The following is a 22,115-nucleotide window of genomic DNA, read 5'->3' as shown; positions in this document are numbered from 1 at the left end:
AATTTTAAATATATTTGGATTTACTTTTACAGTGATATACTGACTTTTTGGGACCACCAGCATTATTAAATTGAATAAACCAAGAATTTATGTATATTTTATGAATGAAAAATTTAATATACTCTTAAATACAAATAATTATACTTATATTAAAGCATCACCTTTCATAGCACTCCTGCTATCAACGAAAGCAAACTCCACACAAAGTTTCTCAACAAAAAAGTCCTAGCTTCTAAATACATATACTTTTCTAATTAGTCTGAAACATTTTGCAATACATATGTACATACGCACATAATATCCATAAACAACAACGGTTTTTTTTCTACTTTATATTTCTTTAAACTCAATTAATTACCTTTGACTGTAAATAACATAAGAGTTTTAAATCGCTTGTGAAGTGGGAAGTGATTAATTTGAATTCTGCTGAATGCAGGATTAAAGGATCTTAATATAATTGAATTTGGTTACGTTTAAAAAATTACGAAATAATACATCATTAATTAAGAATGTCAATTTAATCAACTGAATTTGTGAGAAAATCATGAAAATCATCATATGAATTTGAAATTTTTATAAATTATCGCATTTGATCTTTTGAATGAAATTATGTTGTATGCAATTTTAACTTTATTTTATATCAACTACAACTACACAGATTTTGTCCTATGTTCATTTAACTAAATGTTCCTCATACGCCGTGTACAATAATTTAATGTAAGAGAATGCAATAAATTTAATTTTCAGAAAAAAATGTATTCAGTTCAGTGGCAATAAGATATTCGCGATTCATAATATGTATACGAATATTAAAATAACCGATTTTTAGTAAACGTATTTAATATATTTCATCCCACAAAATGTTACTCATACGACATACCCTATTGCTTAAGAGTATTTCGGAAAAATTGGTAGATGGGCAGAAGAAAGTGGATAAGGTTTTATAATAAAAATTTAATATTTGCTTAAGGGGCTATACCAGTGCGACATTTTCAAAAAATTGAATTTTTCAATTTTTGCTATATTTGATACTTTCAAAAATATCCTGTGAAAGTGGTAAGATCGTATATTGAATAGTTTTTGAATGGTATCGTTCTAAAAAGCGACCGTCAGCAGGTGTAAGCAGCTATAGTCGAAACTTTAAAGGCGTTTTACTCGAAACTACATTTCTTAAAAGTGCTGACATCATAACTCAAGGAGAAATTGACCGATCGACTTCAAGTTTAAACTGAGTATTCTTGACTATGTTTACTATACAATGACCTACGATCATTTTGATTGGTTGAAAATTGTCAATTTGGCATTTAAAAAAAGGCCAAAAAATTGAAATTTTGTTTTTCAAAACTACGCCATTTTGTAATTTTTTTATATTTTTCAAAAATCGTAGGTCATTGTATAGAAAATATATTTAACTTTAATATCCTTTTGAAATTTTTTGTTTCAGCAAATCATTCGGCCGGAATCATGCCAGCAGGTGGAGAACTTTTTTTTTGGCACCTCCGAAAATAGCATATAACTCCGTTATTTTGCAATATTTTTGTAAAAAAAAATTGAAATGTAGCTGAAAATGTACCTTATCATGTGCAAAAAAAATTCGAAACATTCGATCGAGTACTTTCTTAAAAACGAAAATCGCCTAATTTTTCATATGTTGCACTGGTATAGCCCCATAACGATTTTCGAAAACTTGCAAAAAAAAAAATTAACATCCCTTTGAGAAAATATTACTCATACGACATGGACCTTTAGTGAAGTTATGTATACCAAAGGTATTTCTTGTTAGAAGATATCAACTCTAGAAATATTTTTATTGTGTAACACTTTAATTCTTCCTCAAATAAAACACTCAACACCAAATTTCCTTTAATACGCTTATCTTTTATTTTAGTAGTCCCACTTCAACTCACATTGATATGCTTATGAGGTAATGAACAAATAATTTCCTTTTGAAATTAAACTTTTCACCTAGGTTATGTTACTCAATGTAAAAGCGATATCAAAATGTATTTTTGAACTCCTTAGCTGACGAAATTTCAGTGAAAGTGCATTCTACTCAGCGTCTCTCGAGTTAAAGTGCAATTTTCGGTATAATCTTAAAAGTTTTGAAGTACATCTTCATAAGGCACGCAATCAAGGCAAGTCCGAATGTACTTTTAAGTAGCTGATGTAAGATTTGTAGTCTGCGAAAAGAAAGTAAAAAAGGTGTTAAAAATGAAATACTTTCAAATGATTTTATGCATAATTTAAGTAAAATTTGAGTAATATATGTACTTATATAAGATGGGATCATGTGTAGAAGTTCACGCAAGTGAGGAAAGTTTTTGATTGTCATTCACTTGGGAGTGGCCAGAAACGATTCTTCTCCACATGGTTCAAGCAGCTCACGACTTCCGGTTTTAGACCAAGTATCCTCTGGGTAGCCAACAGACATCCGTTTGAAGGCGAGCTAAAGTGAGAAGGCGAAGCCCGCTTATGCGGTTGTGCGTAGGGCTTGGGACCCACCACATAAAAACTAAGTACCAATGAAAAACATCAAGCTACTTGGCTGTCTCCTGATCGAAACACGCGGAACCAAATCGATCACGTTGTGATAGACGGAAGACATGTCTCCTGTGTTTTAGACGTGCGTACGCTCCGAGGTCCAAATATAGACTCGGACCATTATCTGGTCGCAGCGAAGATACGCACCCGCCTCTGTGCAGCAAAGAATGCCCGTCAACAAACACAAGGAAGGTTCGACGTCGAAAAGCTGCAATCGCGACAGCCACGAAATACTCTACTCGACTTGCACTCCTGCTCTCTGAGAGCACTCATCAGCATCTCGGTATAAGGGAACTGTGGAACGGCATCTCAAACTCACTCCGTACCGCTGCAGCCGAAACAATTGGTTTTCGGCAACGACAAAAAACAAGCTGGTACGATGAGGAGTGCCGTCTCGCAGCGGAGAGAAAACAGACTGCCTACCTCGCAACGTTGCAAACGACCACAACACGTGCGGGATGGGATAGATACCGAGAGCTGAAGAGGGAAGCGAGACGCATCTGCAGACAAAAAAAGAAAGAGGCCGAAATGCGTGAGTACGAAGAGCTTGAGAAGCTGGCAGACAGAGGGAATGCTCGGAAATTTTATGAAAAAATGAAGCGACTTAACGAAGGTTTCAAGACCGGAGCATCCTCATGTAAAGACCAAGGTGGTAATCTGGTAACCGATGTCCAGGGCATACTGGGATTATGGAGGGAACACTTCTCCGACCTGCTGAATGGCAGTGAGAGTACAACACCAGGAGATGGCGAACCCGATCCCCCAATCGATGACGATGGAACAGATGTTCCATTACCCGACCATGAAGAAATTCGAATAGCAATTACCCGCTTGAAGAACAACAAAGCAGCGGGAGCCGATAGATTACCGGCAGAACTATTCAAATACGGCGGCTAAGAACTGATAAGGTGCATGCATCAGCTTCTTTGCAGAATATGGTCGGAAGAAAGCATGCCTGACGATTGGAATCTCAGTGTGCTCTGCCCAATCCATAAAAAGGGAGATCCCACAATCTGCGCCAATTACCGTGGGATCAGCCTCCTAAATATCGCATACAAGGTTCTATCGAGCGTATTGTGTGAAAGACTAAAGCCCACCGTCAACAAACTGATTGGACCTTATCAGTGTGGCTTTAGACCTGGAAAATCGACAACTGACCAGATATTCACCATGCGCCAAATCTTGGAAAAGACCCGAGAAAAGAGGATCGACACACACCACCTTTTTGTCGATTTTAAAGCTGCTTTCGACAGCACGAAAAGGAGTTGCCTTTACGCCGCGATGTCTGAATTTGGTATCCCCGCAAAACTAATACGCCTGTGTAAATTGACGTTGAGCAACACCAAAAGCTCCGTCATGATTGGGAAGGACCTCTCCGAGCCGTTCGATACCAAACGAGGTTTCAGACAAGGTGACTCACTATCGTGCGACTTCTTTAACCTGATGCTGGAAAAAATTATAAGAGCTGCAGAGCTAAACCGAGAAGGTACAATCTTCTACAAGAGTGTACAGCTCCTGGCGTACGCCGATGATATTGATATCATCGGAAGCAACAACCGCGCCGTTTGTTCTGCTTTTTCCCGCATGGATAAGGAGGCGAAGCGAATGGGTCTGGAGGTGAATGAGGACAAGACGAAATATCTCCTGTCATCAAACAAACAGTCGGCGCATTCCACGTCACTGTTGACAGTCATAACTTCGAGGTCGTAGATAATTTCGTATACCTGGGAACCAGCATCAACAACACGAACAATGTCAGCCTCGAAATCCAGCGCAGAATAACTTTTGCCAACAGGTGCTACTTTGGACTGAGTAGGCAATTGAACAGTAAAGTCCTCTCTCGACGAACCAAAATCAAGCTCTACAAGTCGCTTATAATTCCCGTCCTGCTTTACGGTGCAGAAGCTTGGACGATGTCAACATCAGATGAGACGACACTAGGAGTTTTCGAGAGGAAAATTTTGCGTAAGATTTATGGTCCTCAGAACATTGGCAACGGCGAATACTGCAGACGATGGAACGATGAGCTGTACGAGTTATACGACGACATTGACATAGTTCAGCGAATAAAAAGACAGCGGCTACGCTGGCTAGGTCATGTTGTCCGAATGGACGAAAACACTCCAGCCCTGAAAGTGTTCGATGCAGTACCCGCCGGAGGAATCCGAGGAAGGGGAAGGCCTCCACTCCGTTGGAGGGACCAGGTGGAGAGCGACCTGGTTAAACTTGGGATCTCCAACTGGCGCCGAATTGCGAAGGAGAGAGAGAGGTGGCGCACTATCGTCGATTCGGCTATAACCGGCTAAACGGTTGCAACGCCAATCACATACATACATATATTTCAGTTTAAGAAACTATAAATATTACTCTTTACAAGAAAAAATTTGCTCAATAACACTAAGAAATAATAAAGTTTTTTTTTTAAACATATTTCAAAATCTATTTTAAATTCCTTCGAACTTAGAAAAATTACTTAAACTTGAAATAAATGCCTCAACTTTACTTAGTACACTACCACATCTTGGTTTACTCTGGGCCAGAAGCCAAAGTGAATAGCACTGCTCATAAAGTAATTAAAAACTACTTAAGATAGAGAAAAATAATAACTCACACACACACACACTCACAGTACCAAATAAACGGTTTTATATGCTCGCACACTTACACACGCCCTTATAAACATATATACATTTAAATACACTCAACTGCGCAAAGTTATAGTTAGTTAGTATTCGCTGCTCATACCTGCGATAAAATGCACGCCGCTTCTGCAATTTATTATCATTATCCTTGAAGAAATAACGCCGTATACCACTTAGATATGAGCGAAAATATTCCCGCCAATTAATCGTGGCCATATTGAATTGCAATAAATTCCGCTCTTGTGTCTTGCAAACCATCGCATCCAATTCATCAATATTATTGTGGGCGAAACGCCAGTCCTTCAGACCAAACCAAGACATCATATAAATGACACGCGAGATTTTACGATACGCCTTTATATAGCTGATGATATAGTAATGGCGCACACAGGCGTAAGTAATAATGGAAGACAATAGAAGGTGCAGGAGATTAGTTGTGATGGTTGAGAGTTATTATGGTTTATATGTTTATATAAAAATATTTATAGATTTAAAGTAGAAAATCTTAAATAGTACAATTATCTCTTACAATTTCAGTATTATCAAAAATATATGCAACAAAAAATATTTACATTTTCTACCACAAAACAGGTAAATATTTCCAAATTTCAAATAAGTAATCTAAGCATAGTAAATATGGGCTCAACTTCTAATAAAATTCAAAAATAAGTAAATAAATGCTATTTCACAAATATTTTACAAACATCAGCAAACCACAGCCAAAACTGCCTCCTCACACCACCCACATACTTACATGCGTTTACGTCCCGTTAGCATGGCAATGAAATCTAACATATAAGCCGGTATATTGTGTAGGAAAAATGCAACGGCATAATGTAGTGGCTTTGATGGAATTATAACGTAAGAGAAACACCTGTGACAACAATAAAATTTTGCGCAAAGCCAAAGCGAACGACCATTGTACGTAGTGACCATATGGATGCCAGTTGAATTCGGTTCGAATGCGGTCAAGTCAATTTAAATGGCAGACCATGCCCGCACAATTGTTGTAAACACACACATACAAACACAAACACAGCCAGACAGACACACAGCATATACATGTAATTGCAGCGTGGTCGCATAGGTGAGTGCATAGAAGATAGATGATGGCAATGCGGTGGGTTAAATGTTGCTCATACGCCGAATACACCGCATAAAAGTGGTATTTGTTGTATTGTATTTTGTATTTGTATTTGCATTGTGTTTTGTTTCGTTGTTATTGTTTTTGGTGTCATTATTGCGAATTTCGTATTGTTTTTTTTTTGTATTTCCACCGACAGCAGCATTGCAGATAAAATATACATATACCATTATTTAGGTTATTTTTAGCAGCAGTTAAACAAAGCCATAAATGCAGCAGCGTCCATATGGGTATGCATGAAAAATATTTGAGGTATTAAAATTGAATTAAAAATGGTTTTCTGCTGCAGTTTAAGTGTGTTAGAATTGAAATGCATAAATAAGTGTTTTTTTTCTCTTCTTATTTTTATAATTTTAACATGAATTGTGCACTTATGGCAATATAGGAAATATAAGTGTGTGAATATAAATTTTGTATTTGCATATTTTAGTGGCGTAGCTAGAAGATGAAAGCAACTTAAGCTAACTGCATTGTTATTTGTGGACCTATATATATATATATGAGGCTTAATGAGCGCTTCATTGGGTATTTTAAATGATTTTTGGGGCTAAAGTTGTATTGGTATGTGACATGAGGTTATATATATTATGAACATCCGGCAATGTTGTGTAAATAATTATATTTGTTTGAATTTGGGTAACATATATTCATGGATCATCTTTTATTTAATATTTTTATGAAAAAATTCTTATTGGAAATATGATTCAAAATCAGCCTATCACATTCATTTCTGGATTTTTTTTCTGGAAATTTTTTTAATAATTTAAGCACGGGATCGAGTATAAAATCTTGAAAAAACTTCTCATTTATTATTCAGTTCTACAAATATCAATTTTTTATGCATTTAGTATTTCCTAAATAAATTTTTCAAAACTTATATTTTCGAACTTTCATAATAAATTTTATTATTATACTCTCGCAACAAAAGTTGGAGGAGGAGGTTGATTTCAAAGATGGGTAAAATCGAATCATTGCCACGCCCACAAAATGGCGAAACCGAAAACAGTGTCATAACTAAGCCATAAATTCTATAATTTAAAAATGAATCGCAAAATGTGTTGCTAAGCACATAACTCGAGAACTGCTGAACCGATTTCGCAAATTCTTTGTTTGGAATGTTTTACGGAGAGAAAAATTAGAAAAATTGCCTGAAAAAGTCTTAAATCCACAATTTTCTAATCACCCATACAAACAATTTGTGTCGTTAGTCTCGAAAAAAGTCGAGAAGGGCCAAACCGATCTGGCTAATTTTAGTTTTGAAATATTTATGGAAGGCCAGGAAAGGATTAGAAAGTAAGTATATATCGAAAAATAGTGAGGAAGATATCAAGAAGATGATTTTATTTGAATTGACAACAAAATTATAAAAAAAAAAAAAAAAACAAAAAATAATAATATTTTGAAAGTTGTCATTGTTGCTTTGCTAAAATATTTTTATCATTGTTTAATTGTATAAGGCTGTGTCGATAGCCCAAAACAATTTGTAACAAGTAGGGAAAGGCAACCGAACATTTTATACACTCGCAATTTATTGATGTAATTTTATTACACACAATTTGAAATAAAGTCCAATAGAATAACGAAAATCAGCATATATGTATAGTACATGAGGGTTGAGGTAATTCCTGAACAGATTTCACTCATTTTCAACGCCCAGTTATAATGGGAATAGGGGCAACTTGGCACCTGTTAGTAGGCAGACAAACGATACATTCGAACTTGAAATTACTCCTAAATTGCAAATGAACGAAACCCAAGTCTGCAAAATCGCCAAAAAAAAAGAGCTATAAAGAAGATTTTCTAGATATTCAACGACAACGAAAATATTTTTGGTGAAGCCATGATTCTGTTGGCAGGTGATTTTCGCCAGACTATTCCTGGATCAACGGTTGCTGACGTACTAATCATATTCCTAAAATCATCTAATTTGTGGCGACACATAAAGAATCGCCAATTAACAAATAACATACGAGTGTTTTTCCAACAATATCATACGGCGATTGTAGAAATAGTTAAAAATGGCAGCGACGCAGTTGACACCTCGATGGATTAATAGCATTTTTAACGGGTTTCTGTCACTTCATGGCCTAGGAAGAGGAGCTTATTCATCGTGTTTTTCCTGACATGAAACCATAATATAATAAACATAAATGGCTGATTGAATTACATATATTGGTGGTAAAAAAAGGATCTCTTTGATCTTAATGCGACAATTTAGAATTTCGTTAAAGGAGAGTTGACACAGCTGCAAACCAGGATGACGTATTCAATTATCCCACAGACTATTTTAAATTGCTGGACTATCCCCACTAACTTGCAATTAAAAGTAGTGTGAGTTGTCATCATGCTGCGTAACATAAATAGCATTTTTAACGGGTTTCTGTCACTTCATGGCCTAGGAAGAGGAGCTTATTCATCGTGTTTTTCCTGACATGAAACCATAATATAATAAACATAAATGGCTGATTGAATTACATATATTGGTGGTAAAAAAAAGGATCTCTTTGATCTTAATGCGACAATTTAGAATTTCGTTAAAGGAGAGTTGACACAGCTGCAAACCAGGATGACGTATTCAATTATCCCACAGACTATTTTAAATTGCTGGACTATCCCCACTAACTTGCAATTAAAAGTAGTGTGAGTTGTCATCATGCTGCGTAACATAAATCAACATGAAACTTTGCAAAAGAACAAAGCCTGTCTGTGAAGAAGGTAATCAATATGGTCACCCAAGCCAGGATAAAGCTAACTATGAAATTTGGTCATTTGTTACTTTCTCCAATATACGATTCAAAAAATCAAAAATTTACAAATTATGATGATTTATGCTTAACACAGATCTACAATAATGTCTATCAATCATTTTAAAATTTATCGGCTATAACGTTTTCGTCTTTATGCGTAAGAATTTTTTCTCTGCATTGAAAGATTTACTAATTTAATGTAGACCTTAGCCATAAAAACGTGTGGCCGGGTGTGCTAGTAAAGTTATAAAAGTAAAATTTGGTACGTGGCCCCGCCCTCACATAGTTATATATATATATATATATCTCGAAAACCAATAAAGCTATATAAACCAAACTAACTGTAGTCGGTTCCCTTACGTACTCTACCATACACCATGAGAATAATTGAAATCGGATATTAACCACGCCCATCTCCCATACAAAGATTTGGTTGAAAATGACTAAAAGTTAACTCACTAACGGAAAACGTCAGAAAAATTAAATTTTACAGAATCTTTACAAAATGGAAAATGGTCAGAAACCATATCTAAGGAAATACTCGACCGATTTCAATGAAATTCGGTATTCGGAAATCGGTTCACAACCACGACAACTTCCCATATAACTCAATTTTGAATTCCTTCTGATTCCTTCAATGAATAATGTGTACATAAGGAACCGATAAAGATAAAACTTTACACAAATGCTAAATATCATTTGTGGCTTCACTTCTGGAAAATTTGCCCTCAGCCCTCATATATGTTGATTTTCTATTTGACTTTATGCCGAATATATGGGCCGCATTGTGTGTTATCTGAATAAAATTACATTAATAAATTGCGAGAGTATGAAATGTTCGGTTGCACCCGAACTTAGCCTTTCCTTACTTGTTAATTTATAACAACGAACACTAAAATTCGCTAAAAAATTTCCTCATCTTTAAATATCAACTCATTTTTTTTCCCGTAAACAGTTTATAAATAAAGATCCTAAATTCCAGACACAAATCTTCACGCCAGCATTAGACTTCTCTACATGAAAATATCACCACCATTTGTCCAGCCAGCATACATGCTTTAAGTTGACTTGGCAGACAGTTCACAATGGACAGAAAAAAACGACTGTTAAACTTTAGCAGTAATACAGAGATGGCTAGCATGTCACTACTCAAACAAGCAATGCTCCTCCAATGCAATAGTAATTGTATCAAGATACACATACATACATAAATGCATACATATATATTTATCGATATATTTCCAGCTAGCCATGCATATACACTATGTGTTTTTGTTATTTTGCAATACTACTTGTAGGGTCTTGTGTGCTTCTTATTGTGTGCTGTGCGCAATCAAACTCACCACAATGCCTTGTCAAATGGCTCGTGAAATCCCTCACGCGACATGCGCATATATTGGCCCCATGTTAAATTGTTCCGATCGAAAATGTAATTGTAGACAGGTAATTCCTCCTTGGATTGTGTATCACTTTTGCGCAATAAAAATCTGTCCACCAAACGAGAAGATAGAGTAAAGTAAATAGAGTGAAGTCGAGTTGTAGAGAAATGTGGCAAAGGTTAAACACTGACAATGGCGTTGCGAAATTACTCGAGGGTAAATGTCCAATTGGCGTAAGTAAATGCAGCACTCAGTGTGCCTGTGAATGCGGGTGTGTGTGTGTGTGTGTAGCAAGTTGGCAGTTGTAGCAATAAATTTCACTAACTGATAGCAGACGTTGCAGCTTAATTTGTTGCATGTTACATGCTGTAAATGCACATAAGACAATTTGTTTGTGTTGATTTGTATGTATTGAACTGTGTGTTTGTAAGCAACTGGTATCCCAGCTTATTATGGGCTTACATATGTACATGAGCATAATAGGTTTGTACATTCATGTTTGAAATCTGCTGCTGAAATTTTCTGGATTTAATTTCAAAAGTATCTAGGAACTTTAAAAATACTTTGTTGCTCTCAGACTAAATTAGATTTTTCAATCAGCTACTCATTATCATACATGATGGTGGAAAGGTGTGTCTCTCACGAACTAACCTCAAATGTTGTTGTTAGGACTAGATTTTAAGTCATTCTTTCGAAGTTTAAGGCCATTTCCAGACAAAAGCAAATGATTGTTAACACCGCAGATACTTCAACGGCACTAAAGTGGTGTATTCTGAGACTACAACAACGGTTGTCTTGGATTCATTAATATGCTATGTTTGCTTTACTGTTTTATGTATATTCGTTTTAACTGAGTCGTTTGTTCGATTCGCCACTTTCCAAAAATGACGAATAGTATGAAGACAGCACTAAAAGGTGGATTGAAAATTCTGAATTTGAAAACATATCCGATTATTGATCAAAAATGTCTCAATACCTGTTGAACGGAATATACAATTCCGTCCACGCACTACCCTCATAGCAGACATCGAAACTAATACAATTTTATGTTTCCTTATATGAAAACCTTTTGTCAAAAGCGGAAATTTTGAAGAGTGTTTACCCGGATTTTTTTTCCTGAGAACCAGGAGAGAACTTAAAATTACTTCACAATAGCTAAACTCACGTTTTCAAGATCACACTGAACGTTTTTTGACTTCAACTATCTATAATGTAACTAGTCCCCAATAGACACACTGTAGTATTTGAGCCATCCCGTCCCTCCCTTGTGTTCGAATCCAGCATCATTTAACTCTATAACTCAAGTTTTTGGTGAATATCTCAACTTTATGAGAATAAATAGTTTCATTACTAAATTTATCGTTATTGCATAACATTAAAATTCAACCTTACAAATGAAATGTGACTTTGATACTCAAATAAGTACACTCCTTTTCATCTCTCTCTCCCAAAAAAAAAAATAAAAATCGCAGACTTTCCACATCCATACCTTCTAAATTGTGTCTACGTTTACCCGTTTACCCAAAACATTACACTTTAATAAACTAATGAATACAAATGAGTCACAAATGTGTGTGCATAAGCCTCGTTACGCTCACACTATTATTTACAGTTAATGCAACGGAAAATGCCCACTAGTTCACATACACTTGCGGACTAAAACTTCTTATCAGTTTTTGCAGAGTTTTTGTTATTCAACTACAGAGTATCTACATTTCATTCTTTGGCTATTTTTTTTGCAACTTTTATTATTTTCTTGCAAAACTTCGACATAGGCAATCAAGAATGAGAAGCCAATTTGCTGTCGCACACACAGACTCACACGCTCATATGCGCAGATATATATAATATATGCAAACTTGTGTTTGTATGTGTGTGTGGCATGCCGTTACACACAATCTCTACTATTTGCTCTTCAACTCGCAAGTACAAAACTCTTTAGTCGAAACTTCACCCTTTTGGCTTGCCTCCCACTCACCTTCTGGCTATGTCCCATGCACTGGCAATCATTGCATTGACACAGTAATCGGCCGGCACCATATTGGCCTTGCAATTCGCCCGACCGTAGATGCAGCGCACTAGACCGCGCGCCGACCAAGTGCACAAACCTGATGGTCCATACAAATTATCAGTCCAGCCGGGAAATGGATCCTTGTAGGTTGACATAACTGAAAATAAATGAGAATTAATGTTGTTGCTAAGAGTTTGCAAATATGTGAATGTATGTATGATAGTTATATATGAACTTCACCCAGGCTTACAAGGGTGTTCCACTTGTTCATATATTATAATAAGCTGCTGCGAGCTTATTTGGTCAATAAAGCTTTCAAAGCTCTTCTAAGTTTTGAAATTAATGACTTCATTTTGAAAAATTAGGGCGAGTTCTAGAGTGAAATTTTTTAAAAGTTCGTGATTTATTCAGACCCTTTCTTTCTTACGACTGCCAACCGAATATTAATAAAAATTTTTGGTGGAAAATTAAAGTTGTTAATTAAAATTTTTTTCCAGGTAATTAGAAGAAAACAAACGAATCAGCGAAAATTTATTGAAGCACTCTTATTTGCAGTCTGAGAAGAGATTTAAATAATATTTTACTCGTTCTCTCTTTTAAGCTCTCTTTTGCTCTCTGCCTTAGACCGATCTTATTGCATAATATTCAATGAGATGTCTTAACACCCTAATGTCTCTGTCACTTGAAGAACTTTTCATAGACAACAACAAAGTAGTTAACAATAGTGACAAACAAATCCAGACGTTGGAAGCTCAAGCACAGTACAGTTAATCGTTTATTTTTTGTTCTCCCAGCATTTTTCCCTCTCTCTCTCTCTCTCTCTCTCTCTCTCTTTAACATTTTTTGCTATTTAAATAAATATGTCTTTTCTTGCTTTACCTATTGATATTCTTTATCATTTAGTAGTAAAAAATAGTTAAACAACGCTCGGGGGAATCCACTTAGCGGGGCTGTGAGACAATAAAATGGCGCTCTCTACTGCACTGCTTGCACTCTGTACCGTTATTTGAGTATCAGTGATTTTTGTTACTGTAAATATACTACACACTTATAAACTGTGGTTACCACCTTTGCTGCCGCCGCCTTCACTTCGCTTCCGCAGTTCACAAAATTTGGCGCTTCGACTGTTTAGAATTTTGCAACTTTGTACTCTGTGTTTATCTCCGTTTATGTTTGAAGTAGTTTGTTGTGCATTACCTTGTCGATTATGTGTGTCGCTACAACTATTTGCAGATAATGCCAAACTCGCTCCTTATGGCAACGAATATCCGTGTGCTCACGAGCTTTACTGCTTTCCTTTTGTGCAGTTTTGCATTTGCGAATTTGTGCACTTTGAGATTTCGTATCTCTAACAAATGTGTCCTCTGGGACATTTATGCCATTGAAGAGTAAATGTACGAATGTTTTTGGAGGTTTCAGAGGTTTATTAAATACGAAAAAGGCTTTGTTGGAATCGAAGTAAAGAGGTATAAATATTAAATTTGTTTCTTTAAAGATGTGTGATACATTTATTTTTTAATATGACTAAGATCAATAGTTTTATTCGCTTGCCTGACATCTTAATTGACGGTTTAAAATCTTATAGCCTTTTCACACAGCCAAATTAATTGATCAATCAAAATTTGGATTGAGAAACCAATTTTTGCCCTTCACACTGCTGGCTACTCTATAATCAATCAGCTGTTATACATTTTTGTTTTTGCTTTTCATAAGAAGTTGGTAAGTTTCATCAGCTGATAGCTATTTTTAGCAGCGACATCTACCGTCGTGTAGCGTGAACAACAATTCACAGAAAAAGAACGTATATATAATTGCAGATACGGTTTTTGTCGTAGAGTTCCATTTCATTTTCAAGTCGATTAAAATTCACATAAAAATAATGTAAATTTTTATTTTTTATAGTAAATCGATCTTAATCAGCGTTTTAATCGAGCAGAGGCCTGTTAATTGATCAATAAGCTCCTGTGTGAAAAGGCTTTTAATGTGACAACAACTTTTGATTGGGTAAAATAGAATCACTTGAAATTGATAATAAGTAGACACTTAGTATATATTCTTGAACGAAGCATAAAACAAGTTAATGAAGATTGAAACTACAGTTGTTGTATCACCCCCATATCATGCTCAAAATTGTCGTTATCAAATAATTTAAAATTAGACAAAGTATCTCCACTATTCAAATAGGTGTAAAATCGTGCATATCTCAACTTCCGAAGTCCCGTTGAATACCTTCCAAAGTAAATACTAAATATGGTTTTAACTTAGACAAAGTTTAGAAGTTAAAATAGTAAAACACATGTAATAGCATTATGAGTGATATCTAAGACCTACTAAACCATAATTTGTTCTAAGGCAAGTCTTTTTTACTATCTATAATAACTCTATACGTAACTGTAATCAAATTCAAAAAAGGGGAGAATTATCTCCATATCTTATCATAATTTCCCGAAAGCTTCTATGGACAATCATTATTTTAAATCGCAGTAATGGCTAAGTTCTCAGACAAAAGCAGTGAAGAGCTAAAATGAATATGTATAGTCGATCACCATAAAAGATCGTATGACGATTGAACTAACAAGTTTTGTAAAGCCCTTCCATAAAACATTTCCTAATAACCGATATCGCTTGTCTATTGCAAGATCCACAGAAGATTACCCAGATCGACTAATCTGGTAATATAACAAAATAATAATGAATTTGCCGACATGTATGTCTTATGTACTTCATTTATATAAAGAAACAATCAAAGTAGTTGTCAAAACGATATATGTATATCGTCATATATAGTATCAAACTCACCTATAGGTGGTCGAAAAATACCCGCTGGCATATAGAAGGCACGATGATTTACCAAGTTCTCAGCACACTTTTTAGTCATCGTGTATGTGTTGGGCATATCACCGATTAGGCAATGGCGAAATTTTTCCAGCGTCTCATCATCGAAAATGCGAAAGATCTATAAAATAGAAATTATTTAAATTGTATTTTCAACACATCAAAAAAAACATTAGTAATAAAATACTATTTTTTGTTACTACTTCTGCAAACGAGTTTACATAACCAATATATTCAGATTTTAAACAAATTGTGCATTTTTCTAATAAAAGCAGCACAAGTGGCGCGCTTAATATTTTTTATAAATCATTTAAAAAATTTACGCAAGCGAAATTGATTACAAACGGCATTAAAAATAGCACGTGAAAAGCATTGAGAAGCGCTGTTATGAAATTTAAAAACATTATTGCTTTACTTCACACAAATATATGCATTTCTATTGAGCGCAAAACACCTCCAAATATTTCAATTAAATTTAGACACATGTCGCATACTTTTTCATTACAATTTTTTTCTAATTCGAGTGTTTTGTAAAATTTGTGATGAAATGTGATTTGATTTATCACAAAACCAATTAAAATTATGCAAATCCCCCACTCATTGCCATTTTTTCATTATCTTCTGTTTGCATTAACATTGACTAGCTGTGTGCACATATGTTCCCATGACAATTACCTGCATGATTTTTTCATAGCCAATATCATTTTCATATACCCGTTCCTTGATATATTTGCGATTGCAATTGCAGTAGAGCGTTGATATGTGCACAAGTGACTGAAAAGAGAAGAAAAATTATTAAATATTAATTCAATAATTTATTAATATTAAATTAAATATATGAGTGTAGGGAGATCAACGCTTAAGATATTATTTTCGAGACATTCTTTCGAATAAAAAGTCACTGAGTATTTTAAATTTAATTATAAGGATAGAAGGGCAGTGCAATCATTTGCATCAAATCTTAGTGGCAGTCTTTAACTGCAATATTGCTTTGAGAAACGCTGAAATGACAAGTTATCGGTTAAATTATAGGAAATGTATATGCAAGGGCTCCTCTTTGATCCGTTTTATTCCTGTAGTCTCCTCTGACTCTTACTGCTTATTTACGACTTTACGTCTACTTTGGAGTATCGTATTTGGAACTTTTGATGAGCGCAGCAGTACTAAAATGTAAGGAGACCAGGCTTCAATAACTACTAACCTTTAGTTTCTTCATTTCCATGGATAAATCGAGAATCTTTTTTGTACCCAAAACATTAATGTCAATTGCATCGCTGAGTTTTTCGTTGAACTTTACTGAAGCGACAACGTTGAAGATGATCTGAAATAGAAATTAGGAATAGTATATAGCTTTTGCATCACTTAATTGAAAAATATTCTTCGTTAAAGGTTCTACTAAAGACATTAAGATCATATATGTATACCATCGCATATATAGAACACTTCAAATCATATTTGCTATCTCGCTTTGTAAGAGCAAATTTGTATTTAGATCTACCAGCTCACATCTGTCTGTCTTCTTCTTTTTTTAAACATATGAGTGTCATTGAGACCACTAACGACGGCGAGCAATAAATATAATATCTCTTAGAGATGGTTTTGAGTATCCATACCTCAACCTCATCACATAAAATTTCACGGTCATCTGCAGAAATTCCCAAATCAATGGCACTGTAGTCCACGCGTACGGCATGCACTTTCTGAAAAAGCTCCGGCTGCTCCGAGCGTATAGTGTCAAAGATCTGTAAATATATATATATATTCCTCAATATACAAACCGAAAACAATATTTGCTTCATGCATTCACCGATTCCTTAAAAAAGTTCTCAAGTCGCTCCTCCACGCACATGTTGTCCTTGCAACGGATTAGCATATAAATCCTGCGCAATTCGAAAGCGCGCAACAACTTCTGTGTGAGCACCTTGCCAACGAAGCCGGTGCCGCCGGTGATAAGAATGGTGGCATTTTGATAGAAATCACTAATTGGTGTTGGTGTTGTTGTTGCAGTGGCGCTTGCCACGGCGGTTGCTGCTGTTGCTTCACTTGTTGTTGTTGCACTTAATACAGCTAATGATTCATTGCAATGTGGTGCTGTTTTGTTGTTGTGTATGTGGCTAACGCTAGTCATTGTTGTTGTTGTTGCTTTTATTGCACCACCGCTTTTATTAGCATCACATGCTGTGACCGAAACACTACGCTCCAAATTGTTTTCGGTTTCTTTGTGTGGCTGTGCCGTTTTATTGGCGGTTTGCTCGGTGCTATTGGTTGTGGCTACGATTGCCTTTGTATGGGTGTTGCACTCACCATTAGCATTGCAACCATTGCTGTATTTATTCTCATCGGTGGCATCGCTATTGAGCGCGTTAGTTAATGAGCTTGCTGAGTTTGTGTGGGTTTGCAGATTGGGTATTTCTAAAAAAATAAGTAAATGTATTGAATTCAATATTGAAGAACTTTCGAGGAAGAAAAATCTTCATTTTAGAAATTTTTAGGTAAATCATTCAACAAATTTATATAGATAACTAAACAGTAAGCACTTAAATGGATATAAAGACAAGTTACCAAACTATTCTGATAGCCAAAATGAAAATTATGAAGAAGCAGGAAGCAATAAAGATGTGTGTGTATAGAGTTTATGGGAATGACGTCGAGCAAAATAATACAAGTAACCATATATTTGTTTAGGCCTCGACTGAGATTCAATAAAATTTTATGGTTTCCCGATATGGATGTGTTTCGTAATTGAGAAGTACAAATTTCCCTTTCGGCTCCTCCTCTCCAATAGTTTTGTGAGAAACCAGGTCATTAGGAGTTGGTAATATGTTGACAACTGCGAATGAAAATGCTTCGAAATGTCTTTCTATATCCTCCGTCTTTTTTGATGTTGCTGTCGTAAATATAATTAGATAACCTTACAGACCTCTCTGGCGGTGAAATATATTTTCTTATTTCTTGGTATAGGATTCTATATTTAGTCTAGACATATTGACTATAAACTGTACTATACTGCAAGACACGTCAGACATGCCCTGCTAGACATTTTTTAAGCTTAATACAACATATTTTACTCAGGAGTACTCCCCAACCTATAGTAAATTCATTTTGTTATAATTTTATTTCAGTTCTCACTGATATACCTTTAAAATTATTTACACTGGACATTCTTTCAGCACTTTAAAACAATAATTTCCAATAACTTTCTGTTATAAAAATGTAAATTTAATACATCCGACGTGTATTGCGACCGTTTTGTAACTGAATATATTTAATTTTAGTTCTCATAATCGAGTTTAAGTGGTGGCCACACATTTCATATATCATTCGAGCGCTGAAATCAATAAATGGCAATGGATGTGTTTTTAAAATTTTCCCACCATTACAAAAGTTACTCGTATTTATTTTAAGTTCTTCCAAACCAACCCTCAATACCACCATACATTTATGCGCTCGATGTATGTATACCAGTAATTACACGTCTGTATGTACTTGAATATGGTATGTGTGGTTTGAAATTATGTAGGTGAATGGTGAAATGAAAGTGATACCCTTACTACTGAATTTGGAATACCTGATGAACCTTGTCGAACAGGAATACTTAATTGCATTTAACAAATATACATATATAATATGTATGTCTACTATACTTCCTTCGCTGTACTACATCTTAATTTAATATTCACTCATTAATAAGAATATGTATATTACATATAGTATGTGATATAAAATTTTATTGAGTTTCGATTTTCTTACATATTTTTAAATATACAATATTTAGACCACTGGCATTAACAATTAAGAAGCTCAAAAACTAACAAAAAAATTTAACTAATTTTCTTTAAGGTCGTTTTAATTCACATTCTCCCGTAATATTTTCTGATAGTGCAGATTTAAGACAGGGTATAATCACCAAATCATTATCAATCTAGTCGGTAAATAGCTTTTAATAGCAGAATGAGTCCTTAGTCTATTCGATAGTTATACTTTTGATACCAACTCGACAAAATATCAAGTAATTATCACAATAAAATGATATTAGAGAGCTTAGCAGAACAAATTAATAAATTCTAGTTAAAGTCACTTAAAGTGTTATGTTTAGTATTTTGATTCGGACGAGATTTAATTCTCATTTTTATGGCCAATTTCGGTTCAGTTGAAATATGAAAAATAAAACATGAAATATGTCTTAATAGTATTAGTTAATGATCTGTAAGTTCATACACTTTGCGAATATTTAATAGTCGGTAATTCCTAATTTCCATATTTTTTGTACGTACTCTATATGAGGAAAATTATCGTCAATATAAACCAGTACAATAAGAATGTAATTCGAATAAATAGCGCACAAATTATGAAATTTAAAAATTTTTATTTATATTGAAAGATACGTATTATACATTAAAACGTAAAATTTATTATATGTGGGAGATGACTTATGGGTCAAAAACCATATCTCAGGAACTACTAGATAGATTTCAATGAAATTTGGTATATAATATTTTCTTGACACCCTGATGACACGTGTGAAAAATTGATGAATTCGGTTTGCAACTACGACAGCTTCCCATATAACTCAATTTTGAATTCCATCTGATTCCTTCACTTTATAATATATACATAAGGAACCAATGAAGATAAGTAAATAAAAGTTTACATAAATTCTGTATATGATCCATGGCATCACTTGTGAAAAAAATTGTCGAAATCGGACTATAACTTTTCAAGGCCCCGGATATCGAATTTGAAGAACTCAGTGCCTTATGGTAATTTTTCACCGAAAATATCGAAAAATCTCTCAGATACATTAATTTAATTCAGAGGAAATCTTTTGCTTCTAATAGTGTGTCTCTGTATCAGAAATGGTTAAAATCGGGTCATAACTTCCCCTAGCTCTCATATAGCCAATTATAGGATTTTCAAAAATACGATGGGGTTAATAGCTTATATATCGGGTAATATATGAAATTTTTTAGCCAAATTAAATGAGCATATAATCTAAGATATAATGTATGTTGGTGATGAAAATAAGTTTAATCGGCTCAGCAATTACCTCAGTCCTCATGAACCTTGTATGATGATTTTCGTTTTTCTATTAGACATTATACCGTATATACGGTTATTTTAATAAAATTACATAATTAAATTGCGAGAGTATAAAATGTTCGGTCGCACCCGAATTTAGCCGTTCCTTACTTGTTTTAGTTTGGGTTTGCAAAGTTGTTATGCCAGTCTTTTGATTATATATTTACATCTATTAGCGAAAAATATTGAAAGAAAAAGAACAGATGCCGTTTGAATCACCCTATACGAGTATAAAGCATTTTGTAACAATATTTAATGTATTATAAATAATCTCATATCAAATACACAATACCGAGATACTGTAAGTAGTGTCACTCTTTTAGTAGAAAACAATACCAGTAACCATTCACAGCATTAAAGCTGCTATTGAATGTTCACGCAAGAATCTGAAAGCTTTTTTAATTCGGACTACAGCTCTCTGCAAATGCTGGTTAGAGCGAAGCTTTACGTGTTCAACTTGCGTTTACTATACATGCCTTGTCTCTTTCCGGTTACTGTATGTGTAATGCAAAAGCAGTTTTATGTGAAGCTTTTCAACGAACTTTAACTTTCATCTTCGCCTAAAGCATCGAAGTGAGCTTTTTATAGCAAGTTTGTGCAGCTTTTATAACAATAAAGTTAAAGAAATACTATACCGTATGTCTACTTATAAACGTGTTTGACAATAGTTTTGAACTGCAGTGTAACGGTACAAGTGTATTTAATAAATTTAATATAATTACACATTTTTATGAATTTAATGCAAATACGACTATAAAATGCCAAATTTATTATTGCAATGTGGATGTCTGTTTTTTAACTCCTGACTATGAGACCTGTAAAATTAAGATACAAGCATTATGTATAATACATACATATATATGGATAGGTCTTTAAAGTGGTTTAGATGCGGGGGACTAAACAATTTTAGGTGAATTTAGATGTACTGAATGGATAAAGTCATGCCTCATTTGTAAGCTTGAAATGTGCTAGATCCCTTTAAAAGATGTCTAAACCACATTTTTGATTCAAGAACTGTGTTAAAAAAGAGAACGCACACAAACCAGTGGACCCATTATATTTGAAAATATAAATACTTAAATATATATATTATTTTTTGGTCAAAATAAACGGAAGAATATCATTGTGGCCCTTTACTCCCCCGCGGAGTCATGAGATTCATATTTTTTTGGTGTCCAATTCTGTTCCGCCGATTATTATCTTTATGCAATTCAGTGAGATTATTATACTTACCATACTATTATTTGCTACTTAAACTGGCTGGAATCGATGATCTCCAGTGTGAAATTTCAATTTTATTTTCTTTTTTTCGTTTGACAGTTTGCGCTTGCACTGCTCAATCTCAACCTGAACGCCTTAAGGTTAAAGTATTACAAGAAATCTTTTCATTGCAACAGCGTTATTAAACGGTAGCGGTAACCGCAAAAACGCAAAATCGATAAATCAAAATACAAGCAAAAATGAATGAAATCATTCAGAAAAGGACTGTATCCACACATACATGCCTACACTTAAGCACGCATATCCGGAAAACATCATGAAACACCCAAAAAGCGAACACTTTAACAACCTTCACTTCTATTTATATACTCGTAAATATGAATTTATCATTTCGCACGTAACTTCAATCATAACGCCTAACTAGCTAAATTATTATTAGTGAGTGACATGTGATATACACGTGTCTCAATAAAATTTATCTGACGGGAATACATAAACCGATCAAAAACACTTTTG

The 22,115-nt window shown here is 34.6% G+C and overlaps 1 protein-coding gene across 1 annotated transcript; it reads right to left on the bottom strand.

Moving 5' to 3' along the window:
* Positions 1-1,863: 1,863 nt before the first annotated feature.
* LOC105212529 (fatty acyl-CoA reductase wat) lies at positions 1,864-18,555 on the bottom strand. The gene is made up of 11 exons (XM_011184540.3): positions 18,437-18,555; positions 17,107-17,711; positions 16,913-17,041; positions 16,501-16,620; positions 15,975-16,073; positions 15,264-15,420; positions 12,432-12,621; positions 10,418-10,561; positions 5,938-6,057; positions 5,287-5,547; positions 1,864-2,180 (listed from the first exon to the last, which is right to left on the bottom strand). The coding sequence occupies exons 1-11, from the start codon at positions 18,459-18,461 to the stop codon at positions 2,069-2,071; spliced, it is 1,962 nt and encodes a 653-aa protein (XP_011182842.1). The 5' UTR covers positions 18,462-18,555; the 3' UTR covers positions 1,864-2,068.
* Between the last annotated feature and the right edge of the window lie 3,560 nt (positions 18,556-22,115).

Source organism: Zeugodacus cucurbitae, chromosome 4 (genome assembly GCF_028554725.1).
Source record: "Zeugodacus cucurbitae isolate PBARC_wt_2022May chromosome 4, idZeuCucr1.2, whole genome shotgun sequence".
Classification (NCBI taxonomy): Eukaryota; Metazoa; Arthropoda; class Insecta; order Diptera; family Tephritidae; genus Zeugodacus; species Zeugodacus cucurbitae.
Note: the sequence above shows the minus strand (reverse complement) of the source record. Positions and strands in the feature narration are given on the sequence as shown.

What these genes read in the sequence shown, in the direction of transcription:
- LOC105212529 (XM_011184540.3), bottom strand. Translation starts at nt 18,461, where the DNA reads ATGTCCAGTGTAAATAATTTTAAAG. An exon ending in AGAACTTTTTTAAGGAATCG is followed by an intron (nt 17,042 to 17,106) that starts GTGAATGCATGA and finishes ATATATTTACAG; the next exon opens with ATCTTTGACACTATACGCTC. An exon ending in CCATTTGACAAGGCATTGTG is followed by an intron (nt 6,058 to 10,417) that starts GTGAGTTTGATT and finishes TTGTTGTCACAG; the next exon opens with GTGTTTCTCTTACGTTATAA.